The sequence below is a fragment of the Bos indicus x Bos taurus genome, chromosome 8 (genome assembly GCF_003369695.1).
Source record: "Bos indicus x Bos taurus breed Angus x Brahman F1 hybrid chromosome 8, Bos_hybrid_MaternalHap_v2.0, whole genome shotgun sequence".
Taxonomy (NCBI): Eukaryota; Metazoa; Chordata; class Mammalia; order Artiodactyla; family Bovidae; genus Bos; species Bos indicus x Bos taurus.
This window is the reverse complement of record NC_040083.1, coordinates 720,933-737,824: the sequence shown is the minus strand read 5'-3', so window position 1 is coordinate 737,824 and position 16,892 is coordinate 720,933. Positions and strand designations below refer to the sequence as shown.

The 16,892-nt window shown below is 48.9% G+C and overlaps 1 protein-coding gene across 3 annotated transcripts in view; it reads right to left on the bottom strand.

The window, feature by feature from the left end:
• PALLD (palladin, cytoskeletal associated protein) overlaps nucleotides 1-16,892 on the bottom strand; it is a 365,135-nt gene that overhangs the window by 181,197 nt on the left and 167,046 nt on the right. For all 3 annotated transcript variants that reach the window (XM_027548913.1, XM_027548914.1, XM_027548912.1), the window contains exons 5-8: nucleotides 15,462-15,567; nucleotides 13,823-13,897; nucleotides 9,353-9,494; nucleotides 8,273-8,296 (exon numbers count right to left, since the gene is read on the bottom strand). In XM_027548913.1, coding sequence (XP_027404714.1) covers nucleotides 8,273-8,296; nucleotides 9,353-9,494; nucleotides 13,823-13,897; nucleotides 15,462-15,567 — 347 coding nt within the window. The remainder of the gene's footprint in view (nucleotides 1-8,272; nucleotides 8,297-9,352; nucleotides 9,495-13,822; nucleotides 13,898-15,461; nucleotides 15,568-16,892) is intronic.

Genomic DNA, 16,892 nt, shown 5'->3' with positions numbered 1-16,892 from the left:
GGTCCCAGTCCATGGCACCTGAAAAAGTCAGACACGACTGAGCACAAGTATTTATCTCGTTGTGTAAAGAAAAGGCCAACTTGCCACTGTCAGAAAACACTTGAGCTTCCCCAGGTGTTTACCAAAGTACACAGGGGTCCTGAGTGGTCAAGGCCGCAGGGATTCCTGGGAAATCTGGGGCTCCTGGTTGGGTGGGGGCTTGTGTAGAGGGGCTGAGCACCGGCAGGAGAGGGACAGCTGGCCAGAAGACCTGGCGGTGTCTGCGTCTGTCACGTGACCGCTTTGCAGTTTAACCTGGCCGACTTTCTGCTCTCAGCTTTGGGTCAGATCACAGCACGTCCACAAGCAGGCACACGTGTGCTCCCAGCTGATCCCGCAGGCAGGGATGGGGGTCAGGCCAAGCAGAGATGCGACCTGGGGTCAGTTCACCAGCCTCCCTCATCATCTGTCGTCAGGGCAGGAGATGGGCGCTGGGCCTGAGCTCTGAGTGGGGAACGTCACACTGTGTCTGCCCTCGTCACATCCCAACGTGGCCGTGCCCCGTGGGTGCCCCCAGCTCTGCTCGCCTTTGCTGTCGCGCTCCTTCCTGCCCCGTGTCTCGCTCCGGCCGGTGAGTTCTCTCACTGCCAGGAGCACACCCTGCAGACAGGTGGTGCGGGGCAGTCCTTGAGGCATGCAAGTCTGACAGATCCCGAATGCTGCTCTGCGTGGAGCCAGAGGCTCGCCTGGGGTCCGGCTCTGCGCTGGAGGTCACATCACAGCAGCATGTGGAAGGCCTGCCTCACCCCTGTGTGCTGTGACCCCGCTCAGAGGCTCGGGCTCTCCGATCCAAGTACTGTTGCGCGCTGAGGCTGCCTCCTCGGGTGTGGGGCGATCATGGTCGTCCCGGGCCCTGTGACTTCACATGACGCGTGGCCATCAGTGTGTCTAGACACATTGTGCGTTCAGGGTCCCTTCAGTCTGGACACTGACTGCCTCCAGTTTGGGGAATAAACATAGTATCTCATTGATAATCCCTCCCCTTCATCCTCGCCTCCTGCAATCCTAGTTTCGAATGTGCGGTCCACGCCAGTGGGTCTCTACCATCTGATTTTCATTCCTTTTCTCTCTTACATCCCTCCTCTGTCTTTTCCTCCTCCTTTGTCAGACATTTTCCCATCTTTTGTTTCTGTTCCCAGTCTTTTCATTCCACCAACTCCTCATTTCCTGAACACCCTCCCCTCCTCCCAGTTTTGCTTCCTGGATGCGCCGATTCTCTTGTCTCTCTGATGATAGCGGTGCGGTTTCACAATTTCTCTTAGTGCATCTGCTGCCTCCATGCTGCATTCTGGGGAGCTGATCCTGCTTTTCTGTACCATCCCAGAGGGCAGTTTCTCCATCTGGGTTTGATCTCTTCCCATCCTCATGGTTCTGAGCCGTGTGGAAGCTCAGAGCAGCAGAGAGCACTGGGCACCCAGGCCTTCCCGTAGCTGCCTCTGTGTTGGAGAAACTCCTGGATTGTCACGGGTGGGTTTTTCTTCTTTTGGGGTGTTCCAATGCCCAGAGAGGAGCCCCAGCATCTTGGCCTAGCCAGCCTTCCCAGGGCCAGGGCAGTGGGTCGTGGGGGAGGCAGGTCTCAGGTCCTCAGAGTGACGCGGTCCTTCTGTCTCCTGCTTCAAGTCTTTCCCTCACTCCCCAGACATTAAACCAGACTTTGTTGGTTCACAAGACCCTAAGTGTCTCAGCAATTTTTCATGGTGTTCCAAACCAAAAGATGCAGAGACAGTCTTGTTTGCTAAAGTAGTTCTTACCAAGAATGTAATACTATCTAGGTCTTAAGAAGTTACTGTTTTTAAAAACACACATAAGTTGAAGGAAAACATCAGTATCTTATTCTTAAATCACCATGATCACTCGTGTGTATGAGTGTATGTGTGTACGTGGACCTGGACCGTGGCACAACTCCTCCTGGAGTCACGCTGGACCAGTCACCCTCCTCTCACGTCCACCCTGGACCCCCCACCCTCCACTCACGTCCACACTGGACCCCCCACCCTCCTCTCATGGACACCCCCCATCCTCCTCTCATGTCCACACTGGACCCCCACCCTCCTCTCTCGTCCACACTAGACCACCTACCCTCCTCTCACGTCTACACTGGAACCCCCACCCTCCTCTCGTGGACACCCCACACCCTCCTCTCACGTCCACACTGGACCCCCAGCCTCCTCTCACGGCCACACTGGACCGGCCACTCTCCTTTCATGTCTTCACTGGTTTGCATGTGGGACTTGCTTTTCATCACACACACACCAAAAACTCAGTTTCACAAAGTTCAAAGGACTGATGCTGAAGCTGAAGCTCTGATACTTTGGCCACCTGATGTGAAGAGTCGACTCATTAGAAAAGACCCTGAATGCTGGGAAAGACTGAAGGCAGGAGGAGAAGGGGGCGACAGAGGATGAGATGGTTAGATGGCATCATCAACTCAATGAGCATGAGTTTGAGCAAGCTCCAGAAGATGGTGAAGGACAGGGAAGCCTGGTGTGCTGCAGTTCATGGGGTTGCAAAGTACTGGACATGACTGAGCAACTGAATAACAACCACCATATTACCGAAGAGAACATAGAATGATCTAACATTGTGAGGCAGAGCCGTCTCAAGCCAGCAGTCCTTATCTATGTGTCAAGTCTCACTGTTTTGTTGAAAATCTCCACCATCTCCAGCACCTCTGTTGGCAGGTATGGCGCATGGGGTGTCTGGCCACACAGTTTGGGAACCACAGGCTTTATCCAACCCACTTTTGTTTAATCTACCATCTTAACCTGGAACTGTATTCAAACATCCTCACAGTCACCCTCTGACCACTCAGTACCTCACTTCATGTAACAAAATATAATTCATTCACATGTTGACTCAGGATTCCACTCTCGGGAGCTAGGAAGGTGAGTATCCCTGGTGAGCAGAGAGCCACACTTTCTCAGGCACCATCTCCCAACCAATAAGACACATTTTTGAAGTTTGGATTTTGCACGCCATGAGACAATGCTGCAGGAGTAACTCAATACAGCCTGTGGCCATTTGCAGACAGCTGAGTCAGGGCCTGGTGCTGACAGCTGTCACGCAGGTCTTCTGTGCCCTGCTCCCCTCCCTTCCCCCTCCCTGCCCCCCCCCATACACAGGTCTCTGAAGGACTCAATCAGGATAAGGTCAGTATGTTAAGGAGGCTGGGGCAGGCTCTCTGAGAGACATGTGGGTCCTGAGCACACTGACTGCTGTGGACTGAGCCGCTGAGGAGATGGGGATGCAGGCAGACCTCTGTCTAGACAGGAAGGCAGTGGAGACACATCAGACTGACGCAGCACAGGAGTGACGAGAAAAACCTGCTTCCGTTGAGTAACACAACTGGAGGGAATTGACTATTTCCCTCTTTATCTAAACATCTAACCCCTCCAGGGGCTGCGGCCAGGCACGTGAATTTCAGTTTCATTTCCAGGTCTTTATCTTACCCACGAATAAGAGAAAGGAAGGAGAGTGAAGAGAAGAGAAAAAGAGACATACAAATAAGTGAGGGGGCAAACCGGGAAAGAAAGGAAGGGAAGAGGCCAGCCAGGGAGGACAGCACAAGAGTGCGTGGGTCAGGAAGTGGGGCGAGGCTGGATGCATTCTGAATCTCAGCCATCTTACATCTTGGCATTTGGAGACCACCCTCAACCTAGTCCTTTAACAAAATTTATCTCCTCTCCATGAAACAGTGGCTAAAAAGTAGCCAGGGGGGAAACCAGTTCCTACATACATTCCAAAAGGCTAAAGAGCTCACAGGTCTGTCCGTGGGATGGAGCTATCCATCCAGTCATTTAAGGAAAATAGAAGGTTCAATACAAGTTGAGTTTTGTACCCGGGAAGCATCAGTCAACTTCAAGGTCAATGTTAGACCTCCGCCTCCCAGTAAAGGAATCATAATCATATGTGGTTTTGTCAGGCAAGCCAGGACACTGCTCAGCTCCAAATATGTGTTAATATTTGCTTGTTGTGAAGTTCTAACTCAACAGCTCATGTAAGCGGTCACTGGGATTGTTGTTCATGTTTATGGATTTTATGTAATTCTCCATGCCAAGGGTAGACTCCTGAAGCCAAATATTGTGATAGTCCTCCATGAAAGAAAGGAACAATCCAGCTGTGTGGTGAGGAACACAATTGTGGAGGAATTACAGAGGTCAGAGAAGACTAGTTGTGTTTTTTTCCATAACTGATGACTATATGTGTGGTTTGCCTTGCGCTGACAGATTTGCTTGAAATACTGTTCAACCAAAAAAATACTGATACTTGTCTTCAGCAAATGCTATTATTGTGGTTGGAATGAAGGAATCTGTATTCCTAAATGCTTCCAGATCAAATCGAAGGGAAAAGAAAAATAGGAAACTTGAGTGAGCACAGAAAGCGCAGACTTTTCCATACGTTCCGAGGATGTGCCGATTATAAGGAAGGCCTTCCGTATCCTGCTCTCCCTGGCATGATTTGTCACTAACCCAAAAGCGTTCAAGGACATTCTAGAGGTCAGACTACCCCATGAAGCTGCTCAGCACTGGTTTCACTGAATAGTTCAACCAAATTCTAGAAGCAAAACAGCAAACATAACAGACAGGCATGTATGTTGTGTGAGGCATGGGAGTGTGTGGAGTTTCTCTCCCTCGTCACTAAATCCTTCTTAGTTGGCATACTGTTTTCAATTTTCAAACACACACATACTCAGAAACTGAGCTATGCCATTTCTAACCAGTGTTTTGAATTTTCAGATGATGCTTAGTTTATGATTTTCCAACACAGATCACGAAAGACATTTAATAAATTACATCACCTGTGTAGGTGATGACAATGGATAAAACATGATGAAAGAAGTTACATGAATTCAAACAGAATTCAAACACGATGAAAGAGTTGCATGAATTCAAACAGAATCCAAAATGCAACCTCAAAAGCACTCTTAATCCATTCCACCAGAAATACTTTCAGAATGTTTGGCCCAAGACTTTAGTTTTATTTGTAAATAAATAAAGTATCAAGAGATAACCTTCTCCATAGATTTGTTCATATAAACTTTCTTGTGGGTAAAGGAGAAATTTGATTCCTGTGTTTATATCCATTCATCTATCTAGTCTATTTAAAATAGCAATGTAAGAGATGTGCCCTAACTCCCATAGGGTTTCCACACCAGTTCACACAGGAGACTGAGCCTCAGAAGTTCCCTCTATCAGGGAACAGCATGATCATTAAACAGCATCAATTTTATATGAAACCATGTCACAGACAAAATATGCAGTTGTGTTTCCGTAATTTGGAAAGTGACCACAGCACCTGCCGTGGGGACTATACATGTGGGCGCTGGGTTGGGAGCAACGCAGAACAAGAAGGCGTCAGATCAGCATTTGCACAGCAGAGGAAACAAGAAACAAGATGAAAAGACAACCCGCAGAACTGGAGGAAATATCTGCAAACACAGCAAGTGATAAGGGATTCCTCTCCAAGATATACAAACAGCTTATACAGCACAATGCCAACAGAACAAACAACCCAATCAAAAATGGAAGACCTAAACAGACATTTCTCCAAAAAAGAGATGTCCAAAAACATAGGAAAAGATGCTCAACATCGCTAATTATTAAAGAAATGCAAATAAAAACCACAATGAGGTATCACCTCACACTGGTCAGAATGGCCATCATCAAAAAGTCTACAAACAAAAAATGCTGGAGAGGATGTGGAGGAAAGGGAAGCCTCCTACACTGCTGGCTGGAATGTAAATTGGGGCAATTTACTGCAATCCCAGTCTTGGATGTATATCCAGAGAAAACCATAATTCAAAACAATACCTGCGCCCCAGTGTTCACTGCAGGACTATTCACAATAGCCAAGATATAGTACTGGTTAGTAGTTTGGTTGCTCAGTCATATCCAACTCTGGCAACCTCGTGGGACTATAATCTGCCAGGCTCCTCTTTCCATGGGATTCTCCAGGCAAGAATACTGGAGTGAGTTGCCATCTCCTTCCCCAAGGGATCTTCCTGACCCAGGAATCGAACCTGGGTCTCCTGCATGGCAGGTGGATTCTTTACTGACTGAGCTACAACGGAAGCCCAAGACAAGGTAACAACCTAAATGTCCACTGACAGAGGAGTGGATAAAAAAAGATGTGGCACATACATTCAGTGGAATATTGGCCACAAAAAGAATGAAATAATGCCGTCTGCAGCAACGAGGATGGTCCTAGAGATTGTCATACTGAGTGAAGGAAGTCAGACAGAGAAAGACATCATATGATACTGCTTATACATGAAATCCAAATACATGGTATGAATGAACTGATTTACAAAATAGAAGTAGAGTCACAGGTGTAGAGAATAATCTTATGGTTACGAAGGGGAAAAGGGGGAAAGGGATAAACTGGGAGATGGAGACTGACATGTACCCACTAGTACACACAAAACAGTACACGTAAGGACCTGCTGGATAGTGCAGGGAACTCTACTCAGTACTCTATCATGACCCATACGGGAAAAGAATCTGAAGAAGAGTGGATATATGTGTGTGCTGTGCTTAGCTGCTCAGTCGTATCTGACTTTTTGAGACCCCATGGCCTGTAGTCTGTGAACATATAGCTGATTCACCTTGCTGCACAGCAGAAACTAACAGTATTGTAAATCACCTGCTGTCCAGTAAAGATTTAAAAGAAAGTGGAAGGCATCAGATCCACTCCAGTCTCCCCTCAGGGTACTCTGAGCATCCCTCATGGCTGGATCCTAACTGGCTCACATTCTGCCCCTCAGGGCCTCTGCTGGGGTATGAGAGCTTCGGGACCAACCACAGCCTTTCTGACCAGGAGCCTCCAAGCTCTCCAAGGAGGGCCAGAGCCGAGTCTGGCTCCTGAGAGACGCAACCGTGGTGAAGCAGAGACATATCATTCCTACCCTTCAGCAAGAAGACTGAAGCCTGTGACGTCACTGCTGGGAAAAACACTGAGACAGTGTCCTCCAGGAGGACCTGCTAGGAAACACGTGACAGAAATCTTGCTTCTCTTTAGATGTCAGTTTTGTCTGTGAGAAGACAGGCGAGAATGAGAAGAGTGAGGCAGAGGGCAGGAGACCCAGATGCTGGAGCACACGGCTCTGATGAGGCCAGGGATGTGTGAGTGAGACACCACAGGCTGAGACACTGTTACCCTGCTGCAGCACAGGAAGTGTTCACGGCTCAGGGCGTACACACGGAGAGCCTGGGGTCACTCTACTGACACCTCAGGGTGCACAGAGAGTCCCTGGGGTCACTCTGCTGACCCTCAGGATACACAGAGACCCTGGGGTCACTCTGCTGACCCTCAGGACACACACAGACCCTGGGGTCACTCTGCTGACACCTCAGGACACACAGAGACCTTGGGGTCACTCTGCTGACACCACAGGGAGCACACAGACCCTGCGGTCACTCTGCTGACCCTCAGGACACACAGAGACCCTGGGGTCACTCTGCTGACACCCCAGGGAGCACACAGACCCTGGGTCACTTTGCTGACACCTCAGGATACACAGAAACCTGGGGTCACTCTGCTGACCCTCAGGATACACACACACAGAGACCCTGGGGTCACTCTGCTGACCCTCAGGACACACAGAGAGCCTGGGGTCACTCTCCTGACCCTCAGGGAGCACAGAGAGACCCTGGGGTCACTCTGCTGACACCTCAGGACACACACACACACACAGAGACCTGGGGTCACTCTGCTGACCCTCAGGGAGCACAGAGAGACCCTGGGGTCACTCTGTGGACCCTCAGGGAGCACCCAGAGACCCTGGGGTCACTCTGCGGACACCTTAGGGAGCATAGAGAGACCCTGGGGTCACTCTGCCAACACCTTCAGGCTGCTCTCTCAGGAGACACATCTCCAGGCTGCGGTCTGGCTGGTGGTGTCTTCTGTTGAGGAGAAATGTGCCGCGTCTTAGCAGCATGCTTTTTCATCTCTAGCTTAGTTTGTTTTCTGAGTATAAAAGACCATGGTTTTAAAAGACTTAAGTCACTGAGCGCAATCTTCTTGTCTGAAAGGAACTTAATGTTTCACTAATAAAACAACTGGATGTAAAATGCAGTGTGCAGACCCCACAATAAAGAAGATATTGTCTGTAAGGGGGTTTCACATTTCCAGGGAACTGCAAAAACATTGTTCTGCATGTGGTTTAAAACGGAAACAAAGAACTATTGAAACTGAAGATACATTAGCAGACAGAAAAAAAGAAAAAGCTTCTTACCAGGTTCAGCTGTGGATCGAGGTTCTGTTCAACACATGAGAAAAAAAGAAATCAAAACAGAGCATTAGAGTCAGTTTCCGTTCATACTAAACCTGCCCATCCTTTCCTGTGACCTTGTCTAGGACATGTCTGCAGAAACACTGCAGACAAGCCCCGTCGTACAAGAAAGAGGGATGGTAGATCAATTTATATTCCCATAAATAAACTAAAATTCCCTTAACAGCTCTCACTAGCAAGGTTTTCAACTGTGGTTCACAGAAGGCTCAGAGCCTCCTAAGATGACTGGCCCAACTTTGAATTCAAATGTGGATTTGCGATTTTGAGGAAGAAGAAAACAAAACCTCAGTCAGGGCGTGTGAGGGCCCACAGCCAGCAGGATGGCTTTAACGTGCTGGAGCCCAAGTCCCCTCACTCTGGGATCACAAATCTATGTACCTCACACCACTGTCCATAAACAGATACACAACCAGGCCTCCTGTACAGCACAGGGTCCTCTACCCCGTACTTTGTAGTGACCTATATGGAGCAAGAGTCCAAAAGAGGATGGATGTATGTATGCTGTGCTCAGTCACTCAGTCGTGTCCGGCTCTTTGGACAACCCCATGGACTGTAGCCCGCCAGGCTCCTCTGCCCTTGGGATTATCCAGGCAAGAATACTGGAGTGGGTAGCCTACCCCTTCTGCAGGGGATCTTCCCAACCCAGGAATCAAACTGGGGTCTGCTGCATGGCAGGCAGATTCTTTGAAATCTGAGCCACCAAGGAAGCTCGGATGTATGTATATGTATAGCTAAATCACTTCACTGTACACTTGAAACTAATTCAGTATTGTTAATCAACTACATTTTAATAAAAATAAAAATTAAAAAATATCTAGAGGGGTGGTCTGGGGTGGAAGGTTCAAGAGGGAGGAATAAAAAAATAATTTAAAAGTAATAAAATCCCCCCAAAAAAAGGAAACAAAGAAATCCATGCATGTCAGTGACTAAACCCTTCCTGGTTCTCCTGGACTGGAGACAAGGGCCTGGTCAGACCCGGGGGTGGTGTTGTGGGCAGTGTTGTGAGGGGGCCCCTCTCCTTACTTTTCTGTAAGATCCGGAAGTCCGGTGAGTCCTGGATCTCGCTGCCTTGTCGGAACCAGCAGACCTGCAGCGGGGGTGTGCCACGCACACGGCACTCCAGCACGACCACCTGGCCCTCGGACGCACAGATGTTCTGCAGCTCCTGAAACACCGGGACACACCCGTCAGGTCTGGGCTCACACAGCCACACAGCACGGCCTCATGACACAGAGGAACACTTCCCAAGCTCAGAGGAGCAAGCACAGGGTGTGCACCATGCCCACGAACCCCTCCTCAGGTCAGGAGAGCACTGTATCCCCAGTGATGAAGTGCAGGAGGTCCTGGGGCCCGCTCTGCAGTGCATGGGCTCCATCATCCATGGAACTTCTCAGTGTCGGCGTGACCTGTCTTTATCTACATGAGGATGCACTCATGCAATGCACCCATGCTCCATCTGGGGGTAGAATCCTGGGGGACCAGACAGGAGGGGAAGGAGATGCCATGTGTCCACCAGAGGCGCTCGCCAGGCTCCTCTGTCCATGGGATTCTCCAGACAAGAATACCGGAGTGGGTCGCCATGCTCCTCTCCAGGGGATCTCCCCAACCCAGGGACTGAACCTGGGTCTCCCATCTGTGCCCCAAGCTCCGACCTTCCCCCAGGACCCGCCTCTGTCCACCAGTGTCCTGGGGCAGCTGCACCAGAAGGAGGGCTGGCATTTCCTCATCTGCAGGTTCTTTTGTGTTTTTAATACTTAAATTTATTTTTAATTGAAGGATAATGGCTTTACAATATTGTGTTGGTTTCTTCCAAATATCAACATGAGTCAACCATAGGTATAGATATACCCCCTCCCTCTTGAACCTTCCTCCCACCTCCCTCCCCATCCCACCCTGCTAGGTTTTCACAGAGCCCTGGTTTGAGTTCCCTGAGTCACACAGCAAATCTCCCACTGGCGATCTATTTTACCTATGGTAGTGTATGTGTCTCTACACCACTCTCTCCACTCGTCTGACCCTCTCCTTCCTCCCAGACCTGCTCCCTGGGTCCGTAAGTCTGTGCTCAATGTCCGTGTCTCCACTGCGGCCCCACAGATAGGTGCGCCAGTACCTCTTTCCAGATTCCATTCACCTGCAGGTTCTGAGTGAAATAAAACGGGAGCACTTCCCCCACCTGACCCTCCTTGCCTCCTCCCCCTGACCAGCACTGTCCCCTGATGCTCCACCCACTCCAGCTCCAGACCAATAAACTTTTACAGCCCAACAGACCAGAAACCAGAAACGAGTGTGGCTTCACAGATGCAAAGAGCTGAAGCTTGTAAACTGGCTACTGAAAACCAAAGGAATAACTGGCCCTTCCAGGCGCCTCCCTTGCCTTCTTCCCCTGGACATGGGCCCACTGAAACTTTCTACTACCTACATGTGTGCGTACAGGGTATCGCATCTGATGAAGGACATGAACAGCTCTTGAAGGAAGTCAGATACAATAAAGGATTATGCATAGAACCAAAGGAAACAAATTCACATTAGGAAGTATGCTTTTTTTTTTTTTCTGTTTCCATTTTTGCTTTTTATTTTACATTTTCCTCAAGAGATGGCCAATGGTATGCTGGGGAAAAACAGATCCTGTAGCAACTGGCCTTCAGTGCGTGTGCTCTGGCCCCGTGGAAACCCTGGAAGTCCACAATGTGGGCAGAAGCAGGAAAGTCTAATGTACTTGGTGAGAATTTTGGTGCTAAAGGCCTTTTTTGGTAAACGAAAAGGTGAATATTATTACCTACTTCTGAGTCCATTCTCACTTCATTCTTAGTTTTAAATGTAGAAAAGTTTCTGGTTTTAAATTGACTTCCACTTTCTGATTAGTCCAGAGAGCAGTATTTTGCAGGTCAGCAGGCAAGACGCTGCCCTCGGGGTCCAGCTGGTGAGGATGGAGTCATCGACGTCCCGGTGTCCAGGGAGCATTCACAGCACATTACAGACACTTCACAAATACTCTTCACGTGTGAGCTTCCAGACACCTAGGGGCCTCTAGTTTCCTCTTAGGATTGTGCATACTGTTCACACTGGAAAATCACAAAGGTAGGACCTGGGTAGAAACGAGGCACGTCACACACACAGGTCTCTGTAGTTTTCCAAGGTCTGCCACATGGCTCCTCCTGAGTGAGCTGCTTCTCCTGACCAAAGCCACATCAGCACGGCTGATGTTGGAAGGCTGGTCTGGGGCCCTGGGGGTTTGAGGTCCACAGGAGGGCATCGTGTGCTGTTGGGTCCACCTGGTACCAAGTCTCCCTGCAAGGTCCACGGCTCCAGGGAGAAATGCCACCGGGGTGGCCGCGCTCCTGGCCCTGAGCGTGTCCCTGGGGCCCACGAGCTGCTGTCCCCAACAGGTCAGTGGCCCCGGCTTCAGCCCCAGGGACGCCCACCAGCGGCATGCGGGGACACGGATGGAGGTGCCCAAAGACTGGCAGAGCCCAGGCCCCCGAAGGATGGATCAGGCCAGGGAGGGGCATGGCCCCCAGGAGAAGGGTGCTGCAGGCATCCGTGAGGAGGGAGAGGCCCGCACCGCAGGCAGGGACAGCCACTCTGCTGTTTGCGAGTTAAAAACTCAAGCTTTAGAAAAACGTGGACTCCTGGTTTCCTTCTCTATTAGGCTCCGAGCATGCCTCCTGGCTTCCTTTGGGGTGAAGGGGACACTGTGCTGGGGTCTCTGCCCCAGGAGCTGGGCTATGCTGCTGGGACAAGGATGGGCTGGGGCTGGCCTGGAGGAGTTCTGCAGCCCAGCGGGAGGAAAGGGACATCTCAGGTGCCAGGTGCCCCAGGACGGATGTGACACCTCAGCCCGGAGGTGCGCGGGGCCCTGGCTCCAAAACCAACAGCGTGCCGACAACTCAGCAGGTCACACAGATTTCATGGATGCGGCTGCGTGTGAACAGCTCCTGAGCGCCACGCAATGTTCGCAATGTTCGTGCCGGCCGCTCTGTGAAGGACTCCTGCTCTGAGCACGGACGGACGGATGTCCCTGCGCTGTTATCCCAACACCCCTGTTCACAGGTGGGATGGGACTTTTTCCTTCTTCGGGTATTTCATCCTGGGTAGGGGGAGGTGGACCCTCACTGGTGCTGTCGACAACCCTCATTCATTGACTGTGTCCTCTCTGAACACTCTGCAGGAAGAGGTCTTTAACCAAGCTGGCTGCAGGCTGGCTTAGGAGGAAGCATCACTCCCTGGGGGAAGACAGAGACTCTTCTCGGCTGTCTTGTGGAGGATTCACAGATCTCAGATAACGGACCACAGAAACCACTGTCACGTTCGTCTTCCGTTACTTGGGGTTGATCCTGTGAGGTGGCTGAGGCTGGGGCCCATTTCTGAAGAACCTACCCTGCCCTGGGAGTCTCGTGTTGCTGGGGCATCTTGTGGGCACTCTCGGGGCCTTATCTGTCTGTCCAAGCTTGAGCCAGCCCTGCCATCCTGGCGTTCTGCTCTAGGGAGTCCTGACATCTCAGATCCTAATACCATCTCAGCCTGCCCCTGCAGGAGGACCCTGGCTACTCTTACCACTTTCTAAACCACAAAAGATTTAGAATCAGACTGCCAAGTTCAACAACAAACGTAGATAAAAACGAGGATCTGTTGGAATTTGAGCTATATTACACTGAACTTAGAGACTGGCCTGGGGGCACGACTTCTGATAGTATGCTGGTGCACAGACATGGGGCACCTCTTCAACTGTGCCTTTTAAATATCTTTCAGTCCAAAAAATGATACAAGTGAACTTACATACAAAATAGACCCACACACTTAGAAAACAAACTTTCCTGTTACCAAAGGGGAAGGGGGGGTGGATAAATTAGGAGATTGGGACTGACATGTACAGACTACTGTCTGTATAAAATAGAGAACCAACAAGAAGCTACTGTCTTACACAGGGAACTCTACTCAATATTTTTTAAAACTCTATAAGGAAAAAGAATCTGAATAAAAGTACATGCATAACTGAATCACTTTGCTGTACATCTGAAACTAACACAACACTATAAATCAACTCAACTCCAATTATAAAATGTACAGTTTTCTTAGACAGAGGTGGGGAGGAGACAGAGGAGAAACACCCCACGGGACCATTTCTAAGCTTAGCTGACCAGCTGTCCAATGTCATCACACCTGGCGATGCAAAACACCCACTGAGACAAGCTGAAAATCTGTCAGTTGTTCCTTAAACCATCTACAAACCTTGTTGGTTTCCCAGGTTCCCATCCACCATTCTGTCTTCTCCCGTGCACTGTTTGGTTTTCCCAGTCTATTCTGACTTCTATCAGGCCCAGCTTTCTCAGACCTTTATATGATCATGGTCACACAGCAGCTGTGCACTGAGTATCTGTTTAGCCCCACAGGTAACCTCAATAAGAACCTGTTCATCACTCGTTTTATGAGGCCACAGGGGAATGGAATCAAAGGCCCAGAGCAAACTCAGGATGAGACGTGCAGGTGCCTGACCTTGGTGAAGACGGGCGGGAGGCAGGCGGCAGTGGGTCCATCCGGCCGGCAGAGGAACAAGGTGGGGCTGGGGGCCTGGAGAGCAGAGGCATGTGGGTCAGACTCGGAACACACAAATCACGAACAGATGGACCACTCAGGCGACAGCACGGCCACCGACAGGGCTAAGCGTTCACTGCTCACCTGCCAGTGCCTACATGGCAAACGCTAAACAAGTCCAGTGGTTCACAGAATGGTTTCTGCAAATCCCACTCTGCTTTGGGGGTTGACAGGGAGTTTCTACTACACGTGCCACCTTGAGTGACTTCTACTGCTTGACTCTTTCCTCGTGTCTCATCTCAGATGTGCTTTCTCTACGGTTCGCACACCCAACATACCACAGAGTACGTAAGAGCTAGTCGCTCAGTCATGCCCGACTCTTTTGCGACCCCATGGACTGTAAGCTGCCAGGCTCCTCTGTCCACAGAACTCTCCAGGCAAGAGTACTGGAGTGGGCTGCCATTCCCTTCTCCAGGGGATCTTCCTAACCCAGGGATCAAACCTGGGTTTCCCTGCACTGCAGGCGGATTCTTTACCACTGAGCCACCAGGGGAGCCCTGTAATTTGTAAAGCACCCACGGGCGCTGGTGCTCCGTGGCTGGAGGGTACACTGATGTTCGTTAGACACACTTATGACTCAAGAATGAGCTCACGTTGCAAGAGTCTTGGGTTTACAGATGCCCATCATAGCACCAAGGCTAAGTATCATATTTGATTTAGAGACATCTAGATTCTAATTTTTTACATAAAAAAAGCTTCAGGTCTTCTGTGTTTGCAAAGTGAATTCACTACAATGACCCAGTCATGGGTACTGTTGTTCTTCTTGGATAAAGCAGTCTTACGATGAAATGAAAGCAGGATGAAAATGCACAGTGAAGTGAAGGAATCTGAATATTCCTGTATTATCTGTTAAGCTCTCAGAGGACAGGTGGACTTCTGAGCTCTATCAGGTGGACTCTGTAGATAAGACAGACTTTTCTCATTTTCTGCTTTGTTTTAAATGAGCTAACGAATTTGGCTACATGGAAGATGGCACATATGTGAGGGAGAATCAAGCGGTAATAGCCAAGACAGATACCACTTTATCAGAGTATAAGCTGAAAAAGAAATTCCCAAAGGAAACACAGATGTTGATTAATCAGTGGTGTGTCTCAGATTAAAAATTATTTTTAGTGCATTAAAAGGAAGAACTTAACTTATCATTGTCTTTCCACCCAGCTGTGTGTCCATTGAGGAGATACTTCAAGGGAGGACTGCTGCTGCTGCTGCTAAGTTGCTTCAGTTGTGTCCGACTTTGTGCGACCCCATAGACGGCAGCCCATGAGGCTCCCCCATCCCTGGGATTCTCCAGGCAAGAACACTGGAGTGGGTTGCCATTTCCTTCTCCAATGCATGAAAGTGAAAAGCGAAAGTGAAGTCGCTCAGTTGTGTCCGACTTTTAGCGACTCCATGGACTGCGGCCCACCAGGCTCCTCCGTCCATGGGATTTTCCAGGCAAGAGTACTGGTGTGGGGTGCCATTGCCTTCTCTGCAAGGGAGGACTAGTTGGGGTCTTTACACTGAAGAGTCTGATTCCCCTCGGGCTGTGGATAAGGCTCACCTGCTGAACAGGGACTGACAGAGGCTGGATCACAGCTGTGGTCACTCCTGACTTGGGAGATGATGATCCAATGGTCAAGGACACGGAAGTGGTTTTCTTCTGAGCTCTGGAAAGTAAGGAGTGAAGTCTTGGGTCAGAATTTCCTAAGCAGGAATTATTCTTTGAAACATTTCCACAGAACAGGCCAGTTTCTTTATGTTTGCTCAATCTGCTTCAACTGTAACTGCTTCAGAAATGGGGACCCACAACCCATAGTTAGAACAGTGGTGCTCAGTGTATATTCAGACGGTCCCCACAGTCATCAGCAAAATAAACACACAGATGAAAGTAGCGCATGAACTATGTATCTCAGCTCTTATTAGAAAACAGAAAGTATTGAACTGGAAAATCTAAGAGAAAAGATAATACTTAGAAGAGCCCAGTCTATAGGAGTAAACAGATAATGTTTAGGAAATGTTTAGGACCGGGCGTCTATATTTAATTCAAAGTTCTGGTGGTTGGTTTTCAGTACAGCAACTGCTCTTCGTTCCAGTTAACCATTGCGTAAAGTTGAGAATGTCTTGGACTGTGGTCTTTTCTTAATGCATAAAAGTTAAGAGTTGTTTCTAGGCCCAATTTTGCTAAGTCACAGGCTATGTAATCTCAAGTGAGTCATGTAACTTCACTAAACTTGAGATCCTTGTCTGAATGCACAAGTAGCAGAGTGTGTGATCTTATTAAGAGCCCTTTAACACAAATGCTCAGTTAGCACTCAGTCATGTCTCTTTGCCACCCCATGGACTGTAGCCCACCAGGCTCCTCTGTCCATAGGATTCTCCAGGCAAGAATACTGGAGTGGGTTGCCATGCCCTCCTACAGGGGATCTTCGCAACCCAGGGATCAAATCCATGTCTCCTGCATTGGCAGGTAGATACTTTACCACTCAGCCACCAGGGAAGCCCCCTTTAACATGAATGGTCAGTGGTAATTTGATACTGAACGGCTGTGATTGTTATGTATATACTAGTAAATCAAACATATTAGTACAGTCTCAAATTCATGGAGTTTTCTACAAAATCTTGGTAGATTTTATCTTTGCAAAATAATTAAGATCCTAACATATTACTAATAGTCCCTATGTCTTTGTAGGGAGAATTAAATTTTGAGATTTTCATGACATGATCTAACTGGAGATACACTTTATCCAAATGGAAATCCATTTCTAGCCTAATTAGATATTTTCTAATTTATGTGATAAGTTGTTTGTCATTTACATTTTAGTAATGATTTAAGTAATTTTCTCTCAATGTGACTGCTCCTTCTACACATTTATAAGCAGTCAGTTGTCCTTGGGACTAACGTTGTGGATGGTTAGACTTTGGGACACGGATGATGAAATGCAGGTTTCAAAGTTCAAAAGTCAAAGACTATGCTCCAGGTTCAAGCATCTGA